The sequence below is a fragment of the Pocillopora verrucosa genome, chromosome 7 (assembly GCF_036669915.1).
Source record: "Pocillopora verrucosa isolate sample1 chromosome 7, ASM3666991v2, whole genome shotgun sequence".
Classification (NCBI taxonomy): Eukaryota; Metazoa; Cnidaria; class Anthozoa; order Scleractinia; family Pocilloporidae; genus Pocillopora; species Pocillopora verrucosa.
In genome coordinates, this window is record NC_089318.1 from 24,008,682 (window position 1) to 24,022,488 (window position 13,807).

The 13,807-nt window shown below is 37.0% G+C and overlaps 2 protein-coding genes and 1 non-coding gene across 3 annotated transcripts in view; 1 reads left to right on the top strand and 2 right to left on the bottom strand.

The window, feature by feature from the left end:
• LOC131792001 (sodium channel protein 1 brain) overlaps positions 1 to 7,956 on the bottom strand; it is a 40,279-nt gene extending 32,323 nt beyond the window's left edge. Inside the window, 2 exon segments of the mRNA XM_059109363.2 lie at positions 4,547 to 4,616; positions 7,936 to 7,956. Of these exon segments, the coding sequence (XP_058965346.2) occupies positions 4,547 to 4,604 (58 nt within the window). The 5' untranslated portion in view covers positions 4,605 to 4,616; positions 7,936 to 7,956.
• Trnaa-ugc (transfer RNA alanine (anticodon UGC)) lies at positions 6,566 to 6,637 on the top strand. The gene has a single exon. It is a non-coding gene; the product is annotated as a tRNA-Ala (tRNA).
• Positions 7,957 to 9,312: 1,356 nt separating the features above from the next.
• LOC131792190 (fibroblast growth factor 2) lies at positions 9,313 to 13,551 on the bottom strand. Its single transcript, XM_059109568.2, has 5 exons — positions 13,312 to 13,551; positions 13,067 to 13,100; positions 12,516 to 12,636; positions 10,716 to 10,828; positions 9,313 to 10,325 (listed from the first exon to the last, which is right to left on the bottom strand). The coding sequence occupies exons 1-5, from the start codon at positions 13,368 to 13,370 to the stop codon at positions 10,128 to 10,130; spliced, it is 525 nt and encodes a 174-aa protein (XP_058965551.2). The 5' UTR covers positions 13,371 to 13,551; the 3' UTR covers positions 9,313 to 10,127.
• Between the last annotated feature and the right edge of the window lie 256 nt (positions 13,552 to 13,807).

Sequence of the window (13,807 nt, forward strand, 5' to 3'; positions counted from 1 at the left end):
CAAGCCGGAAAAAACCCTTGAAATTTTATCCTTTGGGGAATCATTTCAAACAAGGCTGGATTGGTACTTAACTGTTCGATCCTGGCAGTTTCCTTCTGAAGAAAGCCCCAGATTTGGTGTTAAACCAACGAAGCCGGAACATCTTTGGGTATTTTTCCACTCGCTGTTCTTGCCTGTGATCTGTTCCAGTTAAAAGTGCAACTGGTTTCGATGTACCGAGCTGGGTTCTTTATGCAAATATCAATCAAGCGTGAAAAGTTTCAATTAAAGTTTTCCTTTGTTTAGCGGATAATCGGTTACGCCTTTTTTCTATTTGCAAATTTTAGAGAGACATTCAAAATTGTCTTAAAATTCCTTCCCCGCGTTATCATTTGGCCGTTTGTTAAGCGAATAAATGACTAGAGAAAATATTTAACTTTTCTGTCAATAATGGTACATGTTCCAGAAAATGGCCCTTTTCGGAGTTACGACACTTAAATACCGTAGGTTAGGGAAACTTAATCAATCATTCAGGTGAAAATAAGTTTGACATTCCCGCGGATACCAATGAAAGTTCCATTGTAACACGAATGAACAAAAATCAAGGCTCACTGCACTAAAGAATATAAATTGTAATTTCAAATTCTGAGCGGTTTCCAATAAAAACGGTAGATTTTACAAACGCCGAAAGTTGAGTTTTTAGCTATGAAATTTGTATCGCTTGTGACAAATTGAAACCGAATGTGGCTGTGAAGTAACAATAGGCATAAAGAAGAGGGACTCGAGGAAGCTATTTGTGCTGATTTAGGGTAAATTACACTGTTTGGAATAAACTGAGTAGATAAAACGGTCGTAGGTAAGAAAAGAGCGTTCAAGAAATCACATGACATAAAACACAACAAGGGTTTTAACAACTTTATCCATAAGCGGCTGCCGATGTTGTAATAGGCGGCTGTACCCGGAAACGGGCTATAAAGGCGGAACCCAAACACGAGAGCCTGCTCACAAGCTAAAAAGATGGTAGAGAGAGATATAACAGGCGGCATTAGACTGCCGGTAACCAGACAAGTCCAGAAACGACTCTAATAGAGAACGAAACTATTTGCAGGCAGTAGGAAGAAAAATCACGTTAATAATGGAGCGAAACGAATACGACTTCCCTCGAAAAGGTTTACGATGTGCGCTCTCTCAGAACTTCTCCCCCTATTGTAAGTATAACTAACCGCATAGTGAGAATATTACAAATAAGTAAGTACACGGGTATATAGTGTAATTTGAACAAGATTGGTTTCCTGGTTCTAACGCATTAGGTTATAAGAAGCTACTTTTAATTTTGTATATAGAGCACGCGCAACCGTCGGTTAAGTACATTATTCGGTTTAGTACAAGTCGTTTCTATCTTACCGAACCAAAAAAGGGCGCAACACGAAAATAAAGTTTGCTTTTGGATTTAAACAAACTCGCAAGTTTATCGTGTCCCTAAAAGATTCTCAAAAAAACAAACGGAACAAACAAACAACAGATATCAAATTCTAACGTTATTTCCTTATTCTAACTTTCAAGCCGGAAAAAACCCTTGAAATTTTATCCTTTGGGGAATCATTTCAAACAAGGCTGGATTGGTACTTAACTGTTCGATCCTGGCAGTTTCCTTTTGAAGAAAGCCCCAGATTTGGTGTTAAACCAACGAAGCCGGAACATCTTTGGGTATTTTTCCACTCGCTGTTCTTGCCTGTGATCTGTTCCAGTTAAAAGTGCAACTGGTTTCGATGTACCGAGCTGGGTTCTTTATGCAAATATCAATCAAGCGTGAAAAGTTTCAATTAAAGTTTTCCTTTGTTTAGCGGATAATCGGTTACGCCTTTTTTCTATTTGCAAATTTTAGAGAGACATTCAAAATTGTCTTAAAATTCCTTCCCCGCGTTATCATTTGGCCGTTTGTTAAGCGAATAAATGACTAGAGAAAATATTTAACTTTTCTGTCAATAATGGTACATGTTCCAGAAAATGGCCCTTTTCGGAGTTACGACACTTAAATACCGTAGGTTAGGGAAACTTAATCAATCATTCAGGTGAAAATAAGTTTGACATTCCCGCGGATACCAATGAAAGTTCCATTGTAACACGAATGAACAAAAATCAAGGCTCACTGCACTAAAGAATATAAATTGTAATTTCAAATTCTGAGCGGTTTCCAATAAAAATGGTAGATTTTACAAACGCCGAAAGTTGAGTTTTTAGCTATGAAATTTGTATCGCTTGTGACAAATTGAAACCGAATGTGGCTGTGAAGTAACAATAGGCATAAAGAAGAGGGACTCGAGGAAGCTATTTGTGCTGATTTAGGGTAAATTACACTGTTTGGAATAAACTGAGTAGATAAAACGGTCGTAGGTAAGAAAAGAGCGTTCAAGAAATCACATGACATAAAACACAACAAGGGTTTTAACAACTTTATCCATAAGCGGCTGCCGATGTTGTAATAGGCGGCTGTACCCGGAAACGGGCTATAAAGGCGGAACCCAAACACGAGAGCCTGCTCACAAGCTAAAAAGATGGTAGTGAGAGATATAACAGGCGGCATTAGACTGCCGGTAACCAGACAAGTCTAGAAACGACTCTAATAGAGAACGAAACTATTTGCAGGCAGTAGGAAGAAAAATCACGTTAATAATGGAGCGAAACGAATACGACTTCCCTCGAAAAGGTTTACGATGTGCGCTCTCTCAGAACTTCTCCCCCTATTGTAAGTATAACTAACCACATAGTGAGAATATTACAAATAAGTAAGTACACGGGTATATAGTGTACATGGCTCTCAGAGGGCAACTTACTACAATAAGAAAAAACTCTGTCGACTTTACCACCTATAAATTTAAAAATGCCACAATCATCGATGGCAAAAGCGCCTAACTGCATTCCGCCAAAAATACTGTGACACTAGTGTTGTCAAATGAAAAGAAAAGCTGTGTTATTTGTTATTCAAATTTGTGAAGACGGAGGTATTTTATCCGATTTGAACAACGTTTCCGAGAAGTTCCATTTTCGGTGAAACATTCATCTGGATTAGTCTACGGTAAGCCTAACCATTGAATTTAAGTTGTAGTTTCATATAATTTTCTATCCGCTTTCAAGCACATGTTTCGTAAGCCCACGCGGCACTTTACCTCACGCGTTCCCTTTCGAATAGGAAGCATAGAACACGTCAATTAGTACTTTCCATCAACATTAAAAAAAACACATATTTGGACACATTTTCCTTTTTAAGCGGTGCAATGGCGATAAGTATTCTCAACACTAATATCAAGTTAGTTTTCATCAAACTCAGTTGATAATACCAAATTACCTAGTTTTTATCACGTTCCACGCTTAACACCTTATTAATTTATGCAACATAGAAGTGAATCAGACTGACAGGGCTAGGTGGGCGCTTCATGGGAAAACTGAAATAACAAGAGATACTCTCCACGAAACTTTGCTTATGACGCCAAACTGTTAGTCACGAACCTACAGGAATGGTTTTGAGAAACGAGAAACTCAGAACTCTTTCGATTTCATGTGTTTCAGTGAGATTTTCACATACAACATTGCTCTCTCGTCGAGTTAGCTAATTACTTATCAAGGGTCTACAAGTAAAGGAAAGGAAGATTATGAATTTCTGTTTCTAATAGCGGGTAAACCACAATGAACTATAGTACGATCAAGGTCGCTTCGCTTGGGGATGTATGCTACAAAAGAACTTCATTCATAATTCATGTCACGACTGGAGAGAACGCATGAAATCGAAAGTATTGTAAAGATTTTAACGAAACAACACTAAGTAAAAAAAAAAAGAAAAAAGAAACATACTATAACTCCAGTTGTCACTTTGATGGCCTGAATCTATCATCTTTTCTTACATTGACAAAAACAAAATTGAACGCGCGTATTAACATTAAGCGTACAACGTTGTGAGCAGAGGAGTTTCTTGCCCTACCCTCCCCACTCCCTCTTCATATCAGAAAACAATGACCACATGTCTTATAGCCCTTAGTAAGGCCTCTCTTCCGGGACATTTGAGCATGAAAATAAAATAAAGAGGCTGGGAAGATGCTGTCTTCTACTCTTATGCTCTTTTATTCAAAGAATAAAGTAAGGCTTACTCTTTCCTTGTGAAAGAGAGCAAAGCACAGGCAAGCTTTTTTACTCTGAGTACATCGGTAATGATTTCATATTGACATATAATGACTACTGATCTTTTATCACTCTTTCCTTGAGAAAGAGAGCATAGCACAGGCAAGCTTTTTGACTCTGCACCTGTTGGTAATGAGTTTACATTTACATGTATTCAATACTGATCAGGGGGAGTGTTTTATAGTTTAAGACCTTTTGATTCCACCACAATAGTTATTTGGGAAGAGATTCATTTACCATTAATATTGCTATCCTATTTAGCTAGCATTTTGTGGGACACTTAACTAGCATCTCAAGCCTTTTGCCACTTTGCTGCTCAATGTGTAGTACACAGAAAACCACTGACTTAAAGCTGGCTACCATAATTACAAGTAATTAACCATCCAACACAAACCTCTGGAGACAACCAATAACTGCTTCCAACGCAAATGGGAAACTCTTGATTTAGCCATCTAACTTGGCCTCTGAAAGGGCAAATATGATCAGTTAATACATAAATTATAACAGTAAATCATTATCTAGTTTACGAGTTGGTCTAAAATTTTTAATAGAAGAATACAATAGTTAGGAGCCAATAAATGAAACAGCACAAACATTTATGCATTGGAAGGAACTATGCTTTGTGCAAGACTGTATCTACATTCCTCAATTACCAAAAAAAAGATTAAAACCTGAGCTACAGTTTAAAACTTAAATTATTAAAATGAAGATCACCATGCAATAGATGCAACCTTCTTATCATCTTGAAATAAAAGCCCTTTTCTTTGACAGACATTTTTAAGTCATTTACAATCGGTTCACTAACACTTCCCATCTATCTTGAATCATATTTATTTTTCCTAACAAATTAAGTTGGTGGGGCTGCTAAAGTATTTGATACAGTTATTGTCCTCACATGCAATCAAACACTTTCGAAGGATAGAGTCGAAAAACACCAAGCATGTCACAGGACATTTACAGACTCATGCAGGGAAACCATAGTAACAATAATGGTAAAATGAAGGAGTTCTGGAAACAAATTGAATGAGTAGAAAATGTTTTTGCTATCTTTAAGTTGTAGAAAGAACAGTTCAACTCAGAATTATGCCTGTACTTTGTCCAGTATAAGAGCAAAACCCCATAGTTTTATCATGGAACACTTGCTTAAATTATTCTGAAAGAAGTATTTGGATTACAAAGACACAGATAATGCAGATGGCATGTTGTTCTCATACAGTGTATGTGCGCTGAGCAGTCTTCTCAGAAAATTGTCTAGGTTTCAAATACACATAAGCCATGAATGGAAGGCACGACAGTCATTGGCTTTTCAAAAGACATTCTTTTAACTTTCATCATAGTAGTTTCTTACAAGCTTTGCTAGCTATGAATTCAGCTGCTGACGTGTGCATAAGTTTAACATCTCAGTAAAAGTGAAATTTGAAACCTAAAATAACTAAACCACAACACATTTCCACTGTACAACCAAGAACCATAGAAAAAAATAGAATAAAGCATCCACACGCCAGGAATCAACAACACGCAGACGAGCAAAATTCGGACATGAAGGCTTACATAAGTTTTAAAGTGGTAGAACAAGCACGAATCATTTGTTGAAAAACTAGGACAGCATCCTTCCGTGTAGATGCTTACAACTCATCGATGGCGAAGCAGACTTCCCAAGTCAATGTACCTACTTAATCCATACTTGTTCCAAGGACGCTTTAACTAGATGTTAGATCTTACCCACAGCTGCAAGGAAGAAGTTAAGGTAACCAGCTGTGCAAAATCATCGACACAACATCGCTGGTCGTCTAAAGGAGTTTTGTAACTCTACTCGTCATTTCCTCAGGTTACTCCACGATTGAAGGTTTTGGTACAAAATTGCAGAGAGTGGGGTTCTGACGAGAGGATGGTTTTTAGAAAGAGCGCGAACATGACAAACATGGCCAACATGTGAACTTACAACAACTGCCCGATCTCACGAGGAGTCTGGAGCCGAATGCAGACATCAGTTGCGAAAGTAACGCATTTCATAATTTCAAGCACTGACAAGAATGTTGGCTATTGGCAACTTTAGATGTCGCCGATGCAGGACGTTTTTATTTTATTTTTCCGAAAGACAGAAGTAAGCTCTTCAAAACCATGGGACACACACACCCACACACCCACAAGAAAAACTTTGTACTTGGAGACGATTTGTAAAATGTCGGTCATGCGATTGATAGCTTTTTTTCTGAGGAAGAATATATAAATTTCGATGAAAGTTGAATTTCCCTTGGAATCCTATTTTATGTTAGTTTCATAGTAAAGAGTCGTCATTCATGGGATATGATATGAGATCGATGATTTTCTATTGTTTTGATACTGCGGCCGTCACGCAAACCGACAGTAATGTAATTTATATAATTAACTTTTTCCCATTTTCTTCATCCGAGGGGATGTAGCTCAGTGGTAGAGCGCGCGCTTTGCATGCGCGAGGTCCGGGGTTCGAAACCCCGCATCTCCACTTTTCGTTATTCTTTATTTCCAGGTGAGTTGAGTTTTAATTTTTTTTTCGTTGCTTATCTTCTTTTTTCATTTTTTTTCTTTTCTATTTTTAACCCAAATGAAATCGGTAGCCTGGATGAATTTAAGTTCGATTATGACCTTCGTCTACAGGGTTAGTAATACAAATGAAAAAATTACGCGCATCAGATTGGCTGAAAACGAGTGCCTTCTCGTGTATTAAGAGTGCAAATTGTAAAAAGCGCGCGCACGCTTTCAAAATTTCGTCTCTCTTGACTGTCTTTGATGTTTTTTCGTGTATTTTATTACCAAGTAAGAACATAATTTCTCTGCCAATTTGATGCGGTAAGCACTTGTTAGACTCCTTAGTTGTTTAAAGACTAAAATTGCACTTGCCCTACAGGCTCGTGCAATTTTGTTGTCTTCGAAAAATCTACTCGTGCATATTAACACCAAATTGCACTCGAAATCATGTTATTGCCTTGACAAATCGTCTGGTACAGGAAAATTTCCTATTAGACCAAAAAGTTAACACACTTTGATAAGGATGCCTTGTCATCAATGACATTTCTTGGCGACACAAACTGATATGATAGATGAGTCTTATTTATGCTATGTACTTGAACTGAAAATAAAAAATGCATAACTTTTTTAAAAGGCTCAGCCGAGTACGTATAAAGTCTTCCAATTTCTGTCATGTTTCCCTCCCTCGCGCAAAGTCGGCTCTGTGTTAAGAGAAAATCACAGATATTTGATGAATTCGATAACCTTTCGATCACTTCGTTATGGCATTTTCATCGTGTTTTATCATAAAAATCAACCGCCCGCTTCAAGAGGGTAGCAGTTAAAATAATTACTTCTCAAAGACTTTTCATTTCGCATAAGATACATCGCTCACTCAGGCAACGTATCCGATTAATGTACGCAAAAGGATGTCCTAGGAAGCATGTCACACTTTATAACAGTCATTTCAATATTCAAGGCGGCCAGGCCTATCTCAAAGAGCACTTTGAATGAAAAATAGAGTATTTTCTTCACTTTAGTGTAGGAACATGAATTATTCTGCTTAAATTATCAAAGAAAAAATTTGATTTATCATTGTGGGTCGACTACTTAAATGTTCGAAATTGTATAACCACGGATGGATGTTAATTTTTTCCATTGTCTTTGAGAGGAGAACAATATTACACTGATTAATCATGCAGCTCTTTCTCCGAAAAAAAAACTGACCGTCAGGCTACGATGCTACAAACGTTAATAGAAGAAATTACCTCAGCAAATGAATTACAAATGCATCACCTCGTAAACCGCTGCTGTAATTCCTTTGAAAAAGCTGTCAACGGTGCGCAATTTGATGTTCAAAAAAACGATGTGCAATTTATACGTCGCCGCACCATGGGTATTCCCGTTTTTCATCACCAAAAATTGTAGTCTTGCAACATTTAGCAGTGTCTGAATTGCAGAAAAGATGAATCCAAAACCAACTAACACCCATTACTTGAAGTTAATTGAATGCACAACTCCGTAATAGTCCGGGTTGTCAAGGGTACAGGTCTGGCGAAGAAAAATGTTTTGTTTAGTTTACTGGTGTGAATTGTTTTAAGAATAAGTAGGTGAATTTTTAATGTAAGTGTTTCAGTCATACTGCGTAAATTGCGAAGGGGTTCTTTAGTCTCCTGTGGCTAAGTGCTGTAGGCCATACAATTCATGAAAACTCCACCTCGGATAGTTATCGAGAATAACGGAGTCTATACTGCCTCAGTTAGAAATACGATCTTTCATGTTACGGGTAGAGCGCATTTCGATTGAGTGTCGTAAAACTGAAACCCGCAAAGTAATAACAACAGCCAGGTAAAAGACGGAAAAAAACCTTTAGAGCCAACAAGAACCTAAGGTGAAAACAAGCAAAATTCCCCAAGCGCGGGAAAACGCGGCTGACCATGTAGCGGTTGGTTTTTAGTTTTTAATCTGATTGGTTGACAAAGTAGCACACGTTTTCGGGACCAATCACGTAACGACTTAGACAAAACCGCCACCAACAGAGCATAAATTAGCATGTAATATGATCAAAATATCCAACATTCTAATCTGTTTTTGTAGAATTCCTTAACGCTCTATCGCCAATGCTACAATTTTATTGGCTATGTCGCTCTTGATAGAAAACTAGTAGACGGAGTAGACAGATGTTGTGAGGCGGTTAAGTAAATATAAAACATGAGCCTGTCTTGTTGGTAAGTTTTAAACGACAAGATAGATTTAAACCAAAATAACTGGATTCTTTGTACTCGATCTTTGCGCGTAATGATGAAATCAAGCGTCGCCCTCATTAGCTATCACGTGACAGAAATCTCTAGCTTATAATTTAATCTAATTAACCTAGTTATACAACCAGAATATGATTTAAATGATTAACTCGTGCTTTTTTAAAATGTGATTCTTGAGTTTGCTCGAAAGTCACAGTCTATATAAACATATCACTTTAGCACATATCATCCTAGTGAAACTGTTAGACATCACGTACGAATTAGCTGGTATATTTTGGTAATTAAATAAACACAAAAGAGGATGCATAAAAATTAAATTGTATTTATTGTAATTTGTGGACTGTTTACATACATAATGTACAGATTATAAATTTTTTGCGCACCAGCTTATATAAATAGTTTGTAGAGGATTGGTAACCATTCATAAGGTCGCCACAGTCGAAATATAAATAATATAAAAGCTAGCTGATAAAATACATTTATTTTTGCCATAAGTCTCAAAATACCTCATATTTTATGCAAACAATTATATTAAAAAAAACTTTCCAAGGAATGAAAGTCTAGTACTAAAAAGGAAAATTCTTGGACTTAACATAACTAATGATAAACGGGATAATAAAAGCACTCGCAAGCTTATTAAAAAATATTTTTGACCACTTGTCGTTGGTCTTCGTCGCCACTTTTAATAACTGCTTACATAGAGTATTACCCTTAATAATATGATATTCATGAGACATTTATATAGTTTAGGACGCAAAATGTATTGCTTTGAAATGAAATCCAGAGCTAAAAAATGGGATGCAAATAACCTTTTCAAAATGTTCGTGTAACTTCCTTAATCTTACGATTCGTCTTTACAACACGTACTGTCCGTAAATATGAACTACTCTGAACAATACATAGTATCGTGAGTTATTTGAAAAGACACTGAAAAAATGCGTTTTCTGATAAATTAGGAGAAGGTGAGGAGAATTTTCCTCCCCTCAAATAAATAGTACATAAATATATAAATACAAATGGTACTTAAAAATTCAAATTTATAATTCATACTTTAACATATTCCTTATCTTACAATTAAAACATTTACTCTCTTGGAAAGTATTCACCTTTTCTTCTTACTTGATAAATCTAGGTGTATTAAATAACCTTTTTCAAATCCGTTGTTATAAATACTTTTTTATAAGTAGACCTAGCTTAAATAAGTTACATTTTCACAGCGATACTTTTTTAAGGAATTGAACTGAGTGAAAAATACCTCACAAACCGTGCTGCCTTTTGGGAGAATGTCGTGTTGTGTGGTTGTTTCACTTTGCCACTTCGTTTAAAACCAAGATACCAGGTTGAGTTTTTGATCGATTGAAATGTTCTGTATCCGGAGAATGTGTCCTCTGTGAATAAGCACTGGGTAAAAATATTTCCGTGCACCTGCAGAAAACAAATGAACAGGAATAGCAAAAATTAGTCAGAAATCGAGAAAAATTTGTGGAAAGAATCCATGTAAGGGCTTTAAATAAGCCCTCACCAGATTTCCTCACTCGCTCTCTTGTCCGCTCTGTGATTGGTCAAATTCTCAACCGATCAAATACAAATCAAAAACCAACGGCTACTGGGTCACTCATTTTTTTCCAGCGCGTAAGCCACGCAATTTTCGTTTTTTTTTCAGATCCAGTTGATTCCCTGTAATGTTAACTCCTGAACTTAATAACTATCCATGAATTATTTTGTTTTGGAGTGACACTCAATCCAAACGCACTTTAGATATTCGTGTTACAAGGTGTGAAAAAAATAAGAAAATGAAAAGGAAAGAAAACTTACTTCTACTGTAAGGTCTCCGGCGTCGTTGACACAGAGATAGGAATTTTCTGTCACGGATCGTATTCTTACGTATACAGAACCGTTGTAACGTTTCGATTCCAACTCTAGCTTGGCTAAGACGGAAAAAAACCCAAAATCAAAATCCTGACTTAACCTTTAAAAAAGATACATGATCAACTTAGTTTATTAAACCAAATTATCCTATAATCCAGTAAATGTTGGTTGACCTGTGGCGAATCGACAAAAACGATTTTCACATCGTATGATACAAAACAGTTGTTATATTTTGCGAGGCAGATTTGAGGTTCTTTCTGGGCGTATATGAATCACGGATGAGTTTTAATCTGTTTTAAAATAATCTACCATTACTAAAACTTCCTGAGCCGACGGAAGTAGGTACACAAAGAACAAAACGGCACAAATTAGCTCCGACGTGAGGAAAGCGCCCCAGCAACGCTAAGCTAAGAATGTCTCAAACATTCCCGAACCCTTGCTAACATCTTTCTGCGGCATCAAGATCTCCCCCTAAAAGGATGTAAATATTGTGTGTGTGTGTGAAAGGGTGTTCTAAAATTTCCCCTCCCACGTTTGTGCCCAAAAATTCTTTAGATTCCAAACATGTTGGACCGTTGTAAACAACAACACGAACGAGGCTTTCATCTGTCTTTTAAAGGTGCAGACATTTATTCAGCCATTAAGGTGCTGAAAACACCCACAAGTGCTCAGAGTTGATAACCTTTAATGCTGTTAATTCAATCAACAGCGCGATAAGGAAACTGGACAAAAAGAGAGACCGAAAATCGCGAAGGGGCAAAATTAAGTTATAAAATTTGATACCTTCTTTATTTTGACGATTATTCTTGTGTTTGTATATTGATAATCTTGTTTATAAACAGTATTTGTAAAAACTGATTTGAGCAGGTTGAGGTATTTTCGAATGTGCTACCCAAATAATCCAAAAGTGAAAACAAAAATTATTCTCTGAACGAAAAAAATTGTCCCGCACAAGGATATAACTCTTCTAAGTGAGAGAGCTGTCATATTCCACAATAACGACTTATATGGATAAATCAATTTTCTTTGGTTTAGTTTTCGGCCAAACTTGCCGCCGTTAATTCATTCTTTTCATTTGCACATTTGTCGGCAAAATTCATTCGCACAGGACAGATGTACGCGCCGCTTTTGGCGGGAAAAAAAAACCTATTGATCTTTGCGGCAGGTCAGAAAAACCGCCACTTGAGCTCTTGTTGCTCTGTCTCTTTAATACGGATTTAATGGCAATATTAGAAAGCTTAACTGTCTCCCTGAGGTCCACTTGATTTCGCAACGCTCAGGTGCTTGCCAAATGCAGCGGTTCCAGACGAATTTTAACGCATAATCTTTTATGGCTGAATGCGTTTTTGTATCAATTTTTGCTCAGCAGCCGCAACAAGTGCTAGATTTGTAAGCCATTCAAAGAGCAACTTTTATCGGCCTCTTGCTTTGAAGTTACGCCGAGTACAACGGTATTTTGTCATACGAAAGAATATTGAAACTTTTGAAAACAAAACAAAGCAATCTTTACAACAATAAATCTCAATGATAATCCGATTGCAAAGTTTAATTGGACCGACTAACCGTGGTGGTTAAATAAAGTTCGTGTTGTGGGCCTTAAAGTACACTTATCAAAACCGCTTGGGTGGTCTAATCTCACTCAGAGAGGGTAGTTTATGATATAAAATGCCTGATATGATATTTTTAGATTCAACTCAAACATGAAAGCGATTTATTTACAGTTTGTGATCCAATATACAAGCTTACCACTTTCGTCTGTTTTGACTCCATTACCGTCCACCGAAGTTCCTCTGACTCTTATCAAGCTCCTTGAATTCCCGGACATTATCCAGACAGAACGGGCTACTGATATACCTGACTCAGAATTCTGAAACAAAAAGCACGTAGATTAGCTCGATATGGAGCTAGCAATGTCTACTGTTACATAATAACTGTTTATTTTTCATTGTTGTTGATGAATTGCCCAGACAATACAAATCAAAACTGCAAAATTAGCCTCCGCGACGTTTGGATGGCTCCATGAACGCATCACGAATTGTTTTTTTCTGATGGGAAAGGAAGTATTTCTAATTCCTTCCATTTATAATATCTTAAGTCTATTTTGATGTTAGGGGCAAGTACAAGGATATTTTTCTACGAGTCTGAGAGGTAAAGATTAGCTTCGAGCAGAAGTTTATTTGCGTGACCACGTGTATTGGGTAAAACCCCTGTCAAGAGTCCAACTGACGTAATTTTTGAAAAACAAATTTAGCTCTTTGAAAACTCCCCTAAGCTACATAATTGTATTTTGTACTTACCGAGAGAGCTTTTAGCAGCGGAGACGCCAAACTTCTGTGAAGAAAAATGAGTAAGAAAACGAACAATTTAATACGTTTAAGATACAGTAATAGCGAATAATCAGGAAATCACAGAGATGAGTTATAAAACAAATAATAGACATCGTAAAAAAGATTTGTTCATCACAACAAACGGTAAAGCCACGTGGACCGTTAAATTGACAAAACTAAAACTTGGAATCTTTTTTCAAACTTCCAGTACTCACTTTGTGAAAATAAGCACGGCCAGGGTTGACCAGAATAGAACTGCTGTGTTGTGTTTCATGGTTCTTCGTTCTCTGAAGTGGATATTCGTTATGTTGTCGATGGAGTTTACACGGCCGACAAAATCGATGTCTGCTTTACAGTGACTTTTGATCTGTTCTACTACTTATGGTTGAATGATTCTGTTCATTAAAAACTCGCTATTATATAAACCTGAAAACCGCAGACATTTACTCCGGAATCACTCCACCCAAACTGACAAAAACGTTGTTTCCTACGACGAAGCGGAAAAAACCCCGTTGAAAATCGTTCTCACGTTGGCATAATGACCTGTCTTGTCAGCAAAGTGCGGGCTTGTCTCAATTTGTTTTAGCGTTGCTCGACGGAAATGTCTTCTCGCGAATCGTGAAAAGAAAGATAGATTGCGATGAACAATGAATGTTGACGTTGTCAGCAGTTAGCGAATCATGTACTACATTTTAAGCATAATTTGTTGCT

Coding starts and splice junctions, on each gene's coding strand:
- LOC131792190 (XM_059109568.2), bottom strand. CDS start 13,370: ATGAAACACAACACAGCAGTTCTATTCTGGTCAACCCTGGCCGTGCTT. Junction 13,101..13,311: donor GCCGTGCTTATTTTCACAAA/GTGAGTACTGGA, acceptor TTTTCTTCACAG/AAGTTTGGCGTCTCCGCTGC. Junction 12,637..13,066: donor CGCTGCTAAAAGCTCTCTCG/GTAAGTACAAAA, acceptor TTTTTGTTTCAG/AATTCTGAGTCAGGTATATC.